At 39.6% G+C, this 17,069-nt stretch overlaps 1 protein-coding gene across 1 annotated transcript in view; it reads left to right on the top strand.

The window, feature by feature from the left end:
• The window catches only part of MGAT4D (MGAT4 family member D), a gene marked incomplete at both ends in the record, with an annotated part of 35,733 nt that extends 20,839 nt beyond the window's left edge, over positions 1–14,894 (top strand). The window contains 8 exons of the mRNA XM_082282647.1: positions 4,913–5,024; positions 6,447–6,577; positions 10,565–10,672; positions 11,508–11,701; positions 12,947–13,025; positions 13,133–13,211; positions 14,228–14,340; positions 14,868–14,894. Of these exons, the coding sequence (XP_082138773.1) occupies positions 4,913–5,024; positions 6,447–6,577; positions 10,565–10,672; positions 11,508–11,701; positions 12,947–13,025; positions 13,133–13,211; positions 14,228–14,340; positions 14,868–14,894 (843 nt within the window). The remainder of the gene's footprint in view (positions 1–4,912; positions 5,025–6,446; positions 6,578–10,564; positions 10,673–11,507; positions 11,702–12,946; positions 13,026–13,132; positions 13,212–14,227; positions 14,341–14,867) is intronic.
• Positions 14,895–17,069: the final 2,175 nt, after the last annotated feature.

Genomic DNA, 17,069 nt, shown 5'->3' with positions numbered 1-17,069 from the left:
AATCTTTCAGACAGGGAAACACAAGTAGAGTGATACTTGAGATAATGTTAACTACAAGTTGGTACAGATCCTTAATTCTCCAGAAGATTTTGAGAAGAAGATCCCCATGTGTTTAAGCTTAGCTTTAACTATCATTCTAGATTTGTGCTAATTTTCACTCCATAAAGGTCATAATCACCACCAGAGATTCCAAAATTTTAAGACCTGTTCAATCATTAAACCGGTCTATAAAATTTCACATAGCTCATTAACGTGAACAGTTTTTTAAAAAGCTCAGAAGAGCATTTTTGCCTCAGAGTCTGTATTCCATAAGGACATCACAGGATTCCTGGAAGCAGAAGACTGCAGGACCTGGCATCTCCTACAGTTTGTCTCAGGATTCAACACAAACACATTTGAGCTGGGCTACTTAAGAGTCCCCATCCTCTGTTCTCAAATGTGGCATAGGTGCTCTGGAGGCAGGTGGACAAACAAAACTGCTGTCTTTTGAACAGTTATGGTTTAATGGAAAATGAAGTATTTTCCTGTGGCTTTTGTATATTTTTAAGAACATTATCCAAGTTTACTGAGTGCACTAGAGCATTAAGGCATAGGAAACCCAGTGAAGTGAAACGTTAAGATGCTGCCAGACACTTGATGTCCCTTCCTGTTACAAAGTTCTCCAAGCATTCATATTTGCACCACAATGACTTACTTACATATTTGTATTTCTAAAGGAATTTGAGAACATGTGTTTTCTTATCTTGATATATAATGAGACATTATATAAGGACTGAACTGTGTTATTAAGAGCAAAGCCTGGATTGTGGTGGCCTGGTGGGAGTTATGTCTGTTTTCAGACTTTTCTCAAAAAGAAACTATACTTTCCTCATACCATTCCTCATACTGTTCCTACTATATCCTATTCTTCGTTTGTATGTCCAGCCTGCATCTGCTCCTGTAGCACAGATTCTGGTCTGCCCAAAAACTACTCTGTAGAGTGCAGGTGAAAAGAACGAACACTTGCTGCCATAAACTTAGTTATGTCCTTCCTCTATTTAGAATTCTTGTATTAAAGGAAAGAAAATAACTTAAAACTACTTTTCCTTGGCCTGGTACAAAGATTTACTACAGTAATCTTAAGCAAAACTTGAGCTATCTTAGATTTTATTAAGTTTAGTCAGGAATAGTATTGATTGGGTGGCTGATACTAACTCTCAAACCTTGAAAGAAGATAAGCATACATAATTAGTCTTGATGTCTACAGAATAGCTGATGTTATGAGTCATACAATATCTTTGCTGAATAAACACTTGTTCTAGGATACTGCTGAACCAGGATTTAAGCAAGTAGTTTTGTGAAGTCCATTGAAGCTAACAGGCTTACACTGGGGATGAACCTTACTGACTGATCAACTTTTCTACTTAAAGCATCTCTTCTCTTCTCTTTTTTTTTTTTTTTTTTTTTTTTTGTGTGTGTGAAGTTTTCTTCATCAATAAAAAGCTGAGAGAATTTTGAGGTCCTTGTTTCCACTAAACTGCCTAGCATCCACCAGAGACCCTTGAAGCACTTACAGTTATGGGATCATAACATAGCCATAAAAGCAGGCAATCCAATCCCAGCCTAATAGTGAGGACGTGTGTTGCTGCCTGTTCCGAGCTTCCCCTCCCCCCTCCCAAAGACATGTGCTCCGAGGTCCTTTGTTCCAAGCGCGGGCAAAGCCAAATGTAACTCAGACTCTTCAGCAGTGTCTGATTGGCCGCTCACCCCGGGTCCACCCCCAGTCCTCCCCTTTCCCCTTCTCCTAATAAAGATGGTCGAGGAGAGGCTACGCCCTCTCACTCAGCTCAGCGACTTTCCTGCGAACATCTCTTGTTGTCTGTCTCGTTTGAAAGCTTCTAACTGCAGGGAATTGAGCGGGCAGGGAGCTATATTTCTCCCTCTTTGCTTCTGCTGATGGTATTTGCTCTGCAGCTGATTCAGGTACCGATTTTAGAGCTACCAAAGTGCTAGATCGCCCTTGCTACCTCTCAAGGCTGCTCAAGGCTTTCTAAGGCATTGAAATACAAGCGCTAGCCGGTATAAAGCTGAAAAGATACCTTCCACAGACGTGCATTTGTTATTTCTGTCCATGTAGACTTTGTTCACTGAAGGAATCAAACATTTCAAATCTGAAAGAAACACAGTTTTTAAGTGTTTTCTATTAGCACTGAGATGAAGCAAAAGTAAACCATTAAATAAATCTCAGTTTCTTCAGTTAAAATCTGTTATCAAGTTCTAACTTAATGTGTAGTAGTTAACTGAACTACTGCTATGCTTTTTTTATCACCTCATATGGACGCTGGGAAGCTTTGTGTATTTATATATATTATATATATATATATATATATACACACTAGTAATACACATTGCCAGCAGCATTTCTCTAATGGATTTAAAGCATGAGCAATATCTCAGTGAGATCACTAGGACTCTTTAAATGGATTTTTTTTCTTCCCCTCACTAGACTCTAGGTTAGGCCTGCTTTTTGGTAGAGCTCCTAAAAGGAGCTTCACAGTCTCTACATATTCATTGTCAGTGAGTCAAAATGTAAAAATATTCTAATAAAATTCAGAAAGGAAGAACTTTCCTGTCTAATGCCTGAACTTTCATAGTATTCTTCCACTTTTTTGTTACTGCTTCATTTTTACTTCTCTTAGTCAGATAACCTGCATAAGAAAAATGAATGGAAACCCATTTGTTACCTATCATGTAGGAAATTTTCATAGTCTTGCCGTAGTCTCTTGCCGATGTCTCTTTTTTCATTCAAAAGCACTGATGAGTGAAGGGAAGTTAGCTGTGATCGTGTGTTTTGCTGGTCTTCCCATGGCAATGGGGCAAGATGACTAGACAGTTCATATCTTAAACTTCCTGATCCAGCTGTGTGCAGCCACTGCATAACCTCCTTTGCTAGATAAGAACATATGAGAAAACAAGTGGCTATAAGCTGAAGGCAGAAAAAAAAATCAAATTAGAATTTGGGTGCAAAGTATTAAACATTCAGGACAATAAAATGTTGTATAACATACCGAAAAAACCTGATACTGGAATCTCTAAGCAATGGGATATGTTCTCCAAGAAGATGTGCTTTAGTTGAACACAAATTACAGGGTTAAATAAATAACTTTTAATGACTTGTGCTACATGAGATATCAAACTACATCCTCTCATAATCACTGTCAACTTCAGGAAAGACCATTTCAGACTTTTCACTATTCAAAATTACTTTCTGTTCATAACCACATTCACAATCACTTTGCATCACAGCCTCTGTGCTTTTAATCTTCACTGGTCTTGGATACTTTTCTATGGTGTTTCTTGATATGGTGGCCTCCCTAGGTTTTTGAGATACTCCAGGCTGCTTTTCATCCTTTTTTGGTGCCCCTCAATTTCTCTTTAAGCGTTCTCTAAAACCTTCTGATTCTTTGCTCTCCTCCCTTTACATCTTGCTCCTGGCTAATCCTCTAAGATCATTTAATTTTATGCAAGATAAAATTAAGGGAGGGGAGGAGGGTAGTTTGTTGTTCTCTTCTGCATAATTGTCAATTCAGCTCAACCCCCAGATCTCAGAATCTGTTAAGAAGCATTCATCTTGATCAGTTTGTCTACGTCTGTCTATTTTTTATCTTACCATCAGCAAAAGCTGACAGAGTCAAAACAGATCTCTTAATCTCATCTTTCTAACTTCATTCTATTTACTCCTGGGTTCACTGTTGCCAACATATTTCTTGTCAGCGAGCCCTATACTTGCAGTGATGCCCGAATTCAGCTAAAACCTGTGGGCCTGATCGCTCAAGCTCTTGATGATGACTCTGTGCTGAGTCAGTTGAAGACACAAAACTAGCAGGAAATCATGTTTTGTTTGTTTGGTTTTTTTCCTCAAAGGATTAACTTTCTAGCTATTTAGCTTTCTGAAGCTGGTTCCAGCACCACCAGACATGCAGCAGGGCCAGTGAAGTTAGAATAAATTACTGTATGATTACATTACACCCCAGCAGTATTCTCCTGAAGTCTTAGCCTCCTCTTCCTGTGTTTTCACACCCATACTGAATTCAAACCATGAATTATTTGCTCCTTAATTATTTCTCTTGTGTCATTGCCTCGAACCTCCTTGTCTGGATTCATAATCCTCAGCTTTAGTAGCAGGAACAGCTTCTGGCTTTTCAGATGCCCAGTTCTCTGAAAGCCAGGCAAAAATGAAGCCAAGGCCTTTCCCATTTCCTTGATGGATGTCAGTCTCCTTTTCCAGGTACCCTTTAGCTGGCTCTACTATTGTACTCTGTGCCAGCCTTTACAACACCTTGAAAGCTCTGTGTATTCCTGTCCGTCAGTGTGATTCACACAGCACACCCCTTCATTACCAGTACTCCCTGGGACAACTTGCTGTCTACTGACATCTCAGTAATCATCCACAGTCCATCTCAGTCACTTTGTATGAATGACAAAGTCTGCCCAGGCTACCAGAGCTTTTAACCATCTGCTTTAGACACCTTTCCTTTCAGACAGTTTGCCTCTGTTGCTTATCAATGCTTATACAACCTAAGTACAATCTGTTCATTGTTGTCCTGCTTAACCTCTTGTCTTCTTGTTTAATGTTTTCTTCTAAGTGAGATCTCTTTAAGGCAGTGAGTCCTCCTTCATCAAGAAAGGGAGAAGCACCCATGGCATTATGGTCACTCCTGTAGATAATTATTTAATGAGTGATACTAAGCCAGAGATATATGTAGAAGCTAGAGAGCAATCCACTGTAGCTTGGCACAGCTTCAGTACATGCAGTACAGCAGTCAAACACAACACAGTTTTCACTCGCATGTGGCAATGTTACCACCCCCTCTGCAAGCAATAAAATCACTGCTTGCCTTCTCTTTTTCTCTGTTGCATTTTTCCCCCCCAGCTGGAAGATGATATTATAGCCGCACCTGATTATATTGAAAGTATAAAAAGCTTTGCTGCTCAACAGTCCCAAGATTGGATGGTTCTCGAGTTCTCCCAGCTTGGATTTATTGGTAAGTATTAAGACCTCAGCAGGATCAACTGGATTTGGAGCTGTGTAGATCAAAAAGGTCTGTCTTGGTTTGAAAGACAGGTGTCTGCTAAGGAAGGCAGAAGCCTCCCTTGGAATGGCAGATGCAACCCCCCTTCCCTCTGAGTTATTATAATTTTGAAATCAAGGGGGCTTTTAGGCAAAGATGTGGGAAATAGGAATAACAGTTCTTTACTATTATATATCTATATGTGTATAACCAGTCAAACAAACAACCATAACTATGGCAGTAACAGCAAACAATCACAAACCCAGTGCCAGCCTTCTCGGCTGTCGGGCCCTTTCCCCTCGGGTGCAGTTCCGCTCGCAGCCGGCAGGGGCGCTGGCGGCTCCCGGTGAGCAGGGCAGGTGCGATGGTTCCCCCGCGGCTGCAGGGGGCGCTCCGGAGCGAGCTCGGGGAGCACGCGGCACTGGCGGCCTGGGATCCCGGGGAGGGATGGAACAAAGGCTTCACAAACCCCTGGGCAGCTGGCCCTGGTGTCCGGCCGGACTCTCAGGGACGGCAGGCTGGAACGGCAGGGACGAGCACAAATCCCGGGTGGCAGACAAGGTGTATCCAAACGGGGAACCCCTGGAGGTCTGGGCAGGCAGGTTGAGCACGGCTACAACGCAGCGAAGGCTCGAAGCAACGGCAGGGGCAGGGCGGCCACAGCCCGGCTCCCAGCGGGGCAGGGAGGGTGGGCTTGGGATCCTGGGGTTTCTCCAGCAGAAGGAAAAGCGGCCGAAGAAAGCAGCTCCCCTCTCTGTCTGAACACTGAGACCGACTGACCCCACAGCCAGGTGAAACAAAAGAGTAGCCAGCCATTTGTTCCCCTAGCAACATGTATGAGGGAAAATTCCTTTAACAGAAAAAAACAAAAAACCAGGAGAGCTCCTAAAACCCCAACAAGGTCTCATTCAGAATTACATCTCAAAGCATGAAAGGACTTGCATATCAAAACTTCCTCGGTTCTTCAGGAAACATCCCACTGAAAGTAGTTTACTTTTTGTTCTCTTTAAAACTGTCTTTTTAATACAGATTCTCTTCAGCATAGAATCTAGAGTTGGGTTCCCATAATGAGGAAATTGTTCCACCTCAGGGAACTATGTGCCCCTGTAATGTGTAGTTGTCTTTTCAAGAATGGAATTTGAGCAATCTATATTAAAAAAAAATTGCTTCCTTTTCATTGTGGAGGAAACTGTGCATCCCATATCATAGGGCTGGATGATCAGCAACTCTTCAAAGCCAGATTCTATGTGAAATTTTTCATTAAATATCATAATTACTTTTATGTGTGCAAGGCTGGTATGATACTTAAACGTTTATTTAAATAAATTACATTTAAACATAAAATTGGTGATTTTTGCATTGCAATAAAAATATAACTTCTTGTCTTGCTTTCAGGAAAATTGTTTAAATCAGAAGACTTGCCACTCATAGTGGAATTTTTTCTCATGTTCTATAAGGATAAGCCCATAGACTGGCTTATAGACCACCTGCTCTGGGTTAAAGTGTGCAATCCAGAAAAGGATTCAGTAAGTATAACTGTGAGTTTATGAACATAAGTAATATTCAAACACTCTCAGTGACAAAATTTATTTTCAAAAAGTGGAATATAAATCTCTGAAACTGGACTTACTTTGGACTGACCAGAGTTTCTGCTCCTTCTTGGGTTTTAGGGTTCAGGAGTTTTAACTAGTGTAGCCAGTTCCTGCTCCAGGATTTGCATGTGTTACTTTTGTGTTGATAAAGGAGCAAGAAGAGACAGGAGTTGTGCAGAGCAGGAGATTAAGGGGAGCGGAACAAGCAAGCTTCAAGTTTTACCCTGTAGCATAAGTGACTTCTGGGGATAGCAGAAGGTCCCTGGTTTTAGACTTAGTAATGCACTGCAGAGTCTCTATACCCACTTCATACAGATAGGAGCAAGCTTTTAAATCCTGCTGTGTGGGTTAAGCCAGCTCATAGGAGTTAGAGTGAGCCTCAAGGAACTAATGTACATTCTTGCCTGCCCGTGAAAACAGATTAAAAACGAGATGCTATTATGCTGACATCACCCATTCCAGATCTAACATGTGCCAACTTACATCTGATAGATTAATATTTTACTTTTATTTTTTAAATGGCTGTTCCAGCTTCTAAGACCTGATTCCTACCTAAAATGAAGCTGTGTTCCTGAAAGTCAAGCAGGCAGCTCATGGAAGTCTGCTCTGACCAAGCCAAAGCAGAGTGGTATCCACAAGTTTCGACTGAGTTTCACTTCTGCATTTGCAATTTCAATTGCTGTGGGTAGTGAAAACCTACTTGGACAAGTCAGTCTCACATGGCCCTTGGGTGGGAATGACCAGTGTCATGACCTGCTGGGACTATTCATGAGAATGCAGAAAATGGAGAATGGGAGAAGGCTGGGGATCCCAGCTGCTGTACCTTCTCTGTTTGACAGGTTAAACCAGTGAACTTTCCGATAGTGACCAGAGAAGGCAAGCTGACAACTCCTCACCCTTTCTCCTTTCCAACCAACTAAGAGTGTCACAAAGTGATCACACATTGTGCTTCATGGGAGGGTCATCAGGGCACTTGTTTGTGGTCTCTCTGTGCCATGCTGTGGTTATGGATGTTTGGCATGCGTTTATGTAGAATCATAGAATTGTTTGGGTTGGAAAAGATCTTAAAGATCATCTCGTTCCTAATCCCCTGCCATGGGCAGGGACACTTTCCACTAGACCAGGTTATTCAGAGCCCCATCCAACCTGGCCTTGAACATCTCCAGGGGTGGGGCATCCACAGCTTCTCTGGGCAACCTGGTTTTGTGCCTCACCATCCTCACAGGAAAGAACTTCCTCCTAATAGCTAATCTAAGCCTACTTTCTTTTAGCTGGAATCCATTGCTCCCTGTCCTCTTAATCCAGGCTCTTGTAAAAAGCCTCTCTCTGTCTTCCTTGCAAGATCCCTTCAGGTACTGGAAGCCTTCTCTTTTCCAGGCTGAACAATCTCAATTCTCTCAGCCTTTCCTCATAGGAGAGGTACTCCAGCCCTCTGATCACCTTGGTGGCCTCCTCTGGATTCAGCGAGACAGGTCCATGACCTTCCTGTGCTGGACCCCCAGAGCTGGATGCAGCACTGCAGGTGGGGTCTCACCAGAGAAAAGCAGAGGGGCAGAATGCCCTCCCTCCCCTGCTTCCCACAGGGCTTTTGGATGAGGACATGTTTGGCTTTCTGGCCTGAGTGCTCACGGCTGGGTCATGTCCAGCCTCTCCTCTGCCAGCACCCCCAAGTCCTTTTGGGTAGGACTGCTCTCCATGTGCTCATCTTCCAGCCTGGATTGATACTGGAGGTTGCTCTGACCCAGGTGCAGCACCTTGCACTTGGACTTGTTAAACCTCAAGAGATTCCCATGGGCCCATTTCTCAACCTTGTCCAAGTTTTCAGCCTGGACTGACTATTAACATACCAAGGTTCAGCTACATCTGCTCACTAAGATGTTGCAGAAGACAGTTTGTGATGATCAGAGCCATCAGATCTCTGCATGGTTCAGAAACTTTGTGATGTTTACCTCCTGTGAACCATCATCCATTTCTGGGGTCCCCAGTACAAAAAAAAGTCAAGGACTTGTTAGAGCAGGTGCAGAGGCCACAAAAATGATCAGAGGGCTGGAGACAGGCTGAAAGAGTCAGAGCTCTTCAGATTGAAGAAGAGAAGGCTTCAGGGGAGACTGTATAGCACCTTCCAGTACCTAAAGCGGCTTATAGGAAAGAGGGAGAAAGTCTTTTTATGTGTTGTGACAATACAAGGGGCTACAGTCCTAAACTGAAAGAGGGTATGTTTAGATGGGGTATAAGGAAAACATTCTTTATGGCTAGGGTGGTGAGTCACTGGCACAGGTTGCCCAGGAAAGGTGTAGATGCTGCATCCAGTGTTCCTGACCAGGCTGGATGGGGCTCTGAGCAACCTGGTCTAGTGGAAGGAGTCCCTGTCCACGGCAGGGGGGGTCAGAACGAGATGATCTTTACAGGCGTCTTTGAACCCAACCATTCCGTGTTTCTGTGATCATATGCAGTGGCCTGTGTCTATCACCGTGCAGTGGGAACTACAGGCTGCAAGGGTGGAAGCCTTGGACTCAACAAGCAGCCTTATCTCAGCTTCTGCAGAAATGACCACGCCAGCCCCATGCCACCGATTATTCTCAGCTGCTGCCAGCACTACTTTTGGTAGTGCTGCCATAGCATAAAACAAGAGATTCTAGAGCCTGTATCATTACAGGGATGAATTGCAAACCCTGTCAGTAGAAAGATCACAAACTTATTTTCTCAAAATGATTTCTTCTTTACTGAAGTATAGTGTGCCTTTCAGAGAAACAGCTGCCAGTAAATCCATTTGCACACAATATATTGTGGTTTTACATTGTTTTGCTGAACATCTGCTGTGGACAAAAATAAAAATACATAGGTTTTTTTATAGCTTTCCAGGGCATTTTGAACTTTTAATTAGTACTCCTGTGGAAACCATAAATCCCTCATGAGTTTTGGTGGTTTTAAGCCAGCTGAGTGAAGACTTAATCACTTCTAGCTTTAGAAGGCATTAATATAGTTAATGTAACATTTTTCTTTTATAGAACTGAAAGCACTTGATGGAAGAGGTAAGCACATCATCCTCTCAAATTTTAAGGGATGAGATCTGGGATACAGAAAAGTTAAATGTTCTTCCAAACTCATATAATAATTCTGTGGCAGCACCAAGAGTACAACCCAGAGAGTCTCATTTTAGTTCTTTGCTTTGTTCCTTGCCATTATGCTTCATTGCTGCATTAATTACTGTGGCATGTTTGTGTCATTGTATCAAACTACGATGCACTATAGAGACAAAGAAAATAATTACATTTAAAGAAGAAGTTTGCTATCATTCAAAGATCAAGAAACTCCAAAATTATATTACAGTTATTTAATTCCTTGGTATATGTTATGTCCCAGGTGTAGTAAACTGGAAAATTGTGGTTGAAATACAGTATTTAAGGGCTTTATCTAATTATGTGATAAAAGATCCATAACTTATAATACATTAAAAGCCTTGCAAACACAACAGAAAGAGGCAGAATTATGACGATTGAAATGTAACCAGAATCTATCTTAAGAAGGTCAGTTTTGGTCAAAATAGTTTAATTAGAATGATATGGAAAGGCTAAGAGTTGAAATAAAGTTTGCCAGAAACAGCTAAGAAATCAATCAGTTTCAGATTTGAGTCCATTTTTGTCACTCTGAGATGAGATTCATCGCATACTGTGCAGAAATCCCTGAATTACTGGTGGTTGAGCCTTCAAATCTATGTAACAGCATGAGTGGAATTACGAGTTTTGGTCTAGCAACAGTGTATGTGACATAAGGTGACTGTTAATTTAGGGATTACTCATTTAAATATGGATAAAAAATCTGGACCCATACCCTCAACTACATAATGAAATTGCCTTATGGAACATAGTTTGTCTCTCCTTGATTTAAATAATCCTTCACTCCCTTTTACTTTCTTTCCAGACACACTGTGAAAAGGAGAAGTCAAAGTTACGTATCCGTGCTAAACCATCTCTCTTTCAGCATATGGGAGTTTATTCATCATTGGCTGGGAAGATACAGAATTTGAAAGTAAGAATAAGAAATTAATGCTGTATTAAATTATATGCTTGTGTTCTGACTTTTCTCAAAGGAGTTTCAAGGACCACATCTTTGGCATTAGATGGCATTTCCATATCCAAATATGTTGTTTTACAGATTTGGTAGAGAATATTGATCTGGCATGTAAGATGCAGGTGGGGCACACTGCTCCTGCACAAACACCTTTGAATCTCTCATCTGAACAGGAGCATTTCATGGCATATAGGAACCCTCCTCACAACACAAGGTTTCAGATGCTCTGCTCCATGATGGTTTGTTTTGGCTGAGCAGGTCGCATTCCCAATATGAGGGACAATTAGGAAAGAACGTAAATTGGTAGGACAAAGGTGTGCCTGATGTGATGGCCACAGATTTTTAGGGAGAGTTTGGGGGGCAAACCACATATCTGATAAGGACAAGAGAAATGATGAACCAGACTTCAGGAATCTCCTGATGGTGCCATCTAGACTAGTGACAAGATTTCTCAATTGGATCAGGCTAGAGATTGACGTAGCCTTTAGCAGAGCCCAGGAATCACATGTTCTGGCAGAAGGCATCCTAGACAACTATGAAATAGCCTCCTGTGAAGATTTTTATTTTTACATCTTGGCAGTTAAGAAACAATCAGTACAGCTCTGTCTACAAATTGTAACATTGAGTCCCAGTGATTACACTGGAATTAATATTCTATATCTATTAAAAATAGATTGTATATTTTTTGACACTGAGGTGGTTATTTTCTGGAATAGCTTCCTATAGTAATTATAGATATCAATGCACTTTTTTTCCATTGTAAGAGTGAAATTACATTTCTTTATATCAACAGGATAAAGATTTTAGAAAAAATCTGCTACTTAAAGCACATAATAATCCACCTGCAAAACTGGATACAAGCCTAAGAATATACCACCAATATACCTTGGAAAAAGTTTATAAAGGACAAGACTGGTTTTGGGCTTCAGCTCCAGTGGCAGGTGACTACATCAGGTTCACATTTTTAAATCCACTAGAAGTTGAAAAGTAAGTATTACATGGTATGGAACATGGAAGCCTACATATATCCACTTTGGAAATGCTTGAGTCTGTTCGAAATTATCAGTGCTCAACTCTTTTCATAAACCCTTCTACTGACAAAAAATCCATTATTTGCTATTTATCTTATCTTCCTTTTGAACTCCCCTCCTGAAATACATTTCTTCCTTGGTAATCAGAGAGCTTCTTAATTTTTTTCCTTTCATTTCTTCTGGTAAATATTTTACACTCTCTGATGATAATTCTCAAAGGAATTTGTTTTTAACTGATTAATTTCATCAATGGAGTCAGTGAAAGCTTTATTTGTGTAGTTCCCAACAGGAAGGCTGTTTGCATGATGTCAAGTCTGTATCTCCACCTAGTGAGCTGCAGTGAATGACAGTTGTTACAATAAACACTGGTGTTCTGTATTAATCAACTAGTTTATGCTTTATGAAACTTGGGTAGCCTGTAGTTTTGCATGTTCCTGTTACTGGGAAGCTGCTATGGATGAAGCTAACTTACAAATGGTATTGTCTAATGGCTGGTCCCAGCCCTGTCACATTGCTAGTCTGTGAAAATGTGTGGTTAATCCTATATTTGGTGGTTTTAGGCTTTGAATATTTGATATTGGAGAAGAGAGTTTGATGCTTGAAATTCTCTTAGTTCTTTTTGGATCTAAACCCCTAAGAACTATTAATGCCAGAAATTTAAAACCAAACAGGGATTTTTATTCTTAAATGGTTTTGACTGGATTTTTGTTTTGCCAATGCTCTTGCTTATTGGCTATAAAGGAAATTGTTTGGAAGCACCTGAGTTGACCAGTATTGATAAAAAAGGGGAATTCTTCTGGCATGTAGTATATGGCTTAGTAGAAACAGAAATTTTTGCTGCCATTCACCTTCCAGAAGCCCATTCCACTTCAGTCTGACAATTATAGGAACAGATGAGAGGGCAGATCTTCCTTAGCTATTTAAACATGGGAAGGTAATTTATTTGGAACTTGAGCACTAAAAGAGGGGAACACTTGCATTTGTGGTTCCAGAGAAAGATGATTTAAATATTTGTTCTGTTTAAAATAAAAAGACTCTATTATGGTTTGGTTTACAGTTTCAAGGCCTATTTCTGTTCTCTATAGTCCAAAAATATATAAAGTAAATGTATCTGAAACTTTCCTTCAAAACTGGAAAGAATTACTTCCCTAGAACTCTTCTAAAGTATAAAATACCTGCAATAATACACCTTTATCATCAGGTACTTGTTCAGAAGTGGAAACGTGGAGCACCCTGGTGATAAACTGTTTAACACTACTGTGGAAGTGTTGCCAGCTGATGTAAGTCTTTCATTTCCAACCGTATTTCATTTTCAGAATGATATTCAGCATAAAATGTCATACCCTAGAAAATACTTCTTGAAATGTTATTGCTTTATTTTTCACAGGAAATGCTAATAAAAGAATTGGTTGATAATGGAAGTAAATTTAACTACCCAGCAACCAAAGACGGATATCTAAAAATAGGTAAATCGTTTATTGTGACTTCAAAACCAGAAATTTTGTTCCTACATATAAAGTGTTTCTGCCCTTAAGGATTTCATTAACTCTGTGATAAATTCAACATTCCAAGGTGAACTAGTAAGGAAAAGAAACCCTTTGCATTACTGCGTAGTGTATGGTGTTTGCCAATGACTCTCCTATTTTGGTTTAAGTATGACCAGTGGCAAAAGCCAAGACATCTAATTAGAAGGAAAACTAATTACAGTCCCTGTAAAGGGTTTTCCTGGCAAGATTTTGGTAGCTGGGGTGGAGGGGTGGGGGTGGTGGGGGAACTACAGGTGTGGCTTCTGTGAGAAGCTGCCAGAAGCTTCCCCTTATGTCGAGTCGAGCCAGTGGCAGCCAGCTCCAGGATGGACCTACATCTGCCCAAGGCTGAATCCATCAGCGACGGGAGTAGTGCCTTGCGGGATAAAATATTTTAAAAAGGGGGCGTAAAACCTCTGTGTAACAGCAATTGAAGCTGGAGAGAGGAGGGAGAATACATGAGAGAAAAAACTCTGCAGACAACAAGGTCAGTGAAGAAGGAGGGGGAAGATGCCATGCTGACTCCCCTGAGGAGGAAGGAGCAACAGAGACAATATATGATGAACTGACCACGATCCCCATTCCCTGCCCCCCTGCACCCCTGGGGGTAAGGAGGTAGAGAAAATCAAGAGTAAAGTTTAGCCCAAGAAAAAGGAAGGGTTGGGGAAAGGTGTTCTTAGATTTGGTTTTATTTCTCATTACCCTACTCTTACAAATAAATATTTTTTTTTTTCCCAAGTCAAGTCTGGCTTGCCCATGACAGTAATTTGTGACTGATTGATCTCTCCTTGTCCTTACTTCAACCCACGAGTCTTTTTCAAAAGACTTTTTTTTCCTTAATATATTCCTGGATCTAATTTATAGTTCGTAATATAAAGCTTTTCACAAGTTTGCTTGGAAGTATATTTCATTCTAATAAATGTTCGTATGGGTCTTGTGGGTTTTTTTTTATTTAGGGGCTTTTGAAAATGGCATTGCAGAAGGCAGCATTAATCGGTCAGTAGGAAGAATACAGGCTATTCGTTTATCAGTCAGTTCTGATTCTCCAGTCCGGGCAATACTGAGTGAGGTAAGCATGTCAATAAAAGCATTTTTATTATTCATTATGAAATGAGTTTTGGTTTTTCCAATCATATAGTGTTGTTAATCATTAATTTTATTTAATTTTGAATGGAATTTTGTGTGGAAAAACTCACACAAGTGAAGAATTATATTAATTCTTTTCAGGAGATAAATTTACTTCATTGAAAGTGCTGGAAATGCTCAAATGGGATGATTCTCCAGTTTTGCAGTGCTGTAACTGTAGTTGCTAGGACTTGAATTTTGACAAACAAAGCTTTTTTTCAGTCACCATCTTGGATATTAATTACATTATGTCAACATTTTCAGATGAACCTGTGATTTTTTAATTCTTCCAAGTTTTTCCCAAGTGTTTGAATGTCTATAAGTCCGTAAATAGAAAATACTTAGCAGAAGTCACTAAAGAGAATTACTACATTCTTAAACCCTAGCCATAGCTGGAAGATGGAAAAAACTAATGTCTTAGGCAAAGCTCCTGCAAGATTTTAGAAAATAACAGATTTTGGTTTTTTCCAGGTACTTATCAAGACATCTGAAAACTGAAAAAAATACATTTTTGATGTGTTACTTGTTATGTATTGTTTGAAAACAAGGCTGACTGCAACAGAAAAAAATAGGACTGGGTCAAAGGATCAATTCCAAACCCATTTAATTATTAATACTCTGTATTAGGAAAGAGTAGAGATAACTCTTAGGTCTTTATATGAAAAGGTATATGAAAAGAATGTTAGTAGTTTCTAGAAAATGTTCGTGAGTAATATGTCATATAAAAATCTCACCTTAGCTTGGCAACATTAAATAGATATTATTATAAACAATTGAAAAGGCATTACAGCCTGCCTCAGGGACTAAAGCATAAAGGTATAAAAAGCTTCACCAGAAATAAAAATACTGACATTTTTGAAAAATATTAAGGATATGATATTCAACTCCATTAAAAACTCTGGTCGATTTTGTAGGGAAATCAGAACTGAAGGAAAAGTTGTCAATATTCATTACAAGTATTTAAAGTACTTCATAGGAACAACTTAATGTAATGAAAATTGATCTCAAACTTAATATAAGTGTGTTTCAGCCTTAATGTAGCATAAGTTATGTTAAATATTTTTTTAAATGAGAAGTGCCTACAAATTACCATTTGAATAACTTGAAACTTAAACAGGTATTGTTTGGAAGATTGTAAAACTTCTCAGTGAATTGTGCATTGAATTAATAACAGGAAATAAGGGTATTATGTGTAACTATATTTTTGTAGAAAGAAAATTTATTTAAATAAAATTTTGGATCCTATAATTAGATAATCAGTGTGTACTGATATTTCAATCCTTGTCATAAGTCAAAATTCAACATAAATTTGAAAATAAAAAGTAAACCACAGTAGTGTCATTTGAAAAGGTTTCGGGAAATGACAATCCACCCTGGACATCTACCTGTTAATGTGCAGAATTCCGGTATCACTTCCTTAGCACTTGAAGCATGACTGCGCCTTCATTCCCCTGCACAGGCATTGCATCCTGACAGCAGGAAATAAGCTGCAATGTGTGGATTTGTATTGAATGGGTTACATTAACGTAGAGTTGTATTCTTAATGCCACATTTAGAATGAGATGGAATTAATTTTTTTACATTAAAACAGTTCAGAAGAGTGTTTTTTTAAAAAACAACCTCTAGTAATATTTTGATAATATTGCTTAGAGGATTATAGTTTATTTATTTTACTGTATTTATTTAGACTTTTATGTACAGGATTGTTTATGTACTGTGGTGCTATATATATGTGCATGTACATACATATATTGGACCAAATATTGCAGCCTTCATTAGGTTAGGAGTTTAATGCCAGTTAAGAATTAGTGCAGTAATACAGCATGCTTAGAGGTACGCTGTGGGACACCTTTATCCCTCAGCATTTACAGTGAAAACATAAAACCTTATTTTGCCATTGCTTTCACTGCAGCTGATTCACTGTTGGGAGTAGTGTCTGCATTCAGGGTGCCTTGCATTCACTTGTTACAGGGCAGTGTCACTAAGGAGGAAATTCCAGACCAATTATTTAATACAGTGAAAACATAGAACATACTAAAGTAATAGATTTTGCTACCAAAACATCTTATTTTCACAGTGAAATGAGATTTCACTCTAGTTGAAGTGTACTTTCAAGAAGCTCATCAGAATACCTGAAATTGTATTAGGAAATGACTGGACTTAAAAAGATATATTTTTAAATGTAATTTTTCATTCTGTGCTGCCAGCTTGGTGCTTCATTAATTGTTTCAGTTTTTATATATTTTACATAACCATTGAAATCACAGAATACCCTTCCCATGACTCTGATGTAAATGAGGTTTTAGTTGATGTTGTAAATAATCAATGCTTCACAAGAACCATTAATTCTTCCCTGTGCTTTTGCAAGCGCAGAGGTTTCTTGCACAGTCTGCAGAACCACAACTCCACTATAAAGCCAGAGGAACCTCCTAAGAGGAATTTTGTATCTGGATTTTCACTGATGAAACAATAGCTGAAAAGTGAGTATTCCAGCCCCAGGAAGTTCACATCAAGGGAGTGCAGTGGAAGAATACCTCAGCAACAGCACTTCTGTGTTATTGGCAACAACCACCGCTGGCGAGTGAATTACCTGGGTTTGTTCACAAGGAGTGGTTATGAACACCTGCAGCTTCCTTTCCACCCTGCAAGCAAGATCTTACCTGTGGTTTTCCA

This window comes from Coloeus monedula (assembly GCF_965178545.1).
Source record: "Coloeus monedula genome assembly, chromosome: 5".
NCBI lineage: Eukaryota > Metazoa > Chordata > Aves > Passeriformes > Corvidae > Coloeus > Coloeus monedula.
The sequence above is the reverse complement of the archived record's forward strand: the minus strand, read 5'-3'. Positions and strand labels throughout refer to the sequence as shown.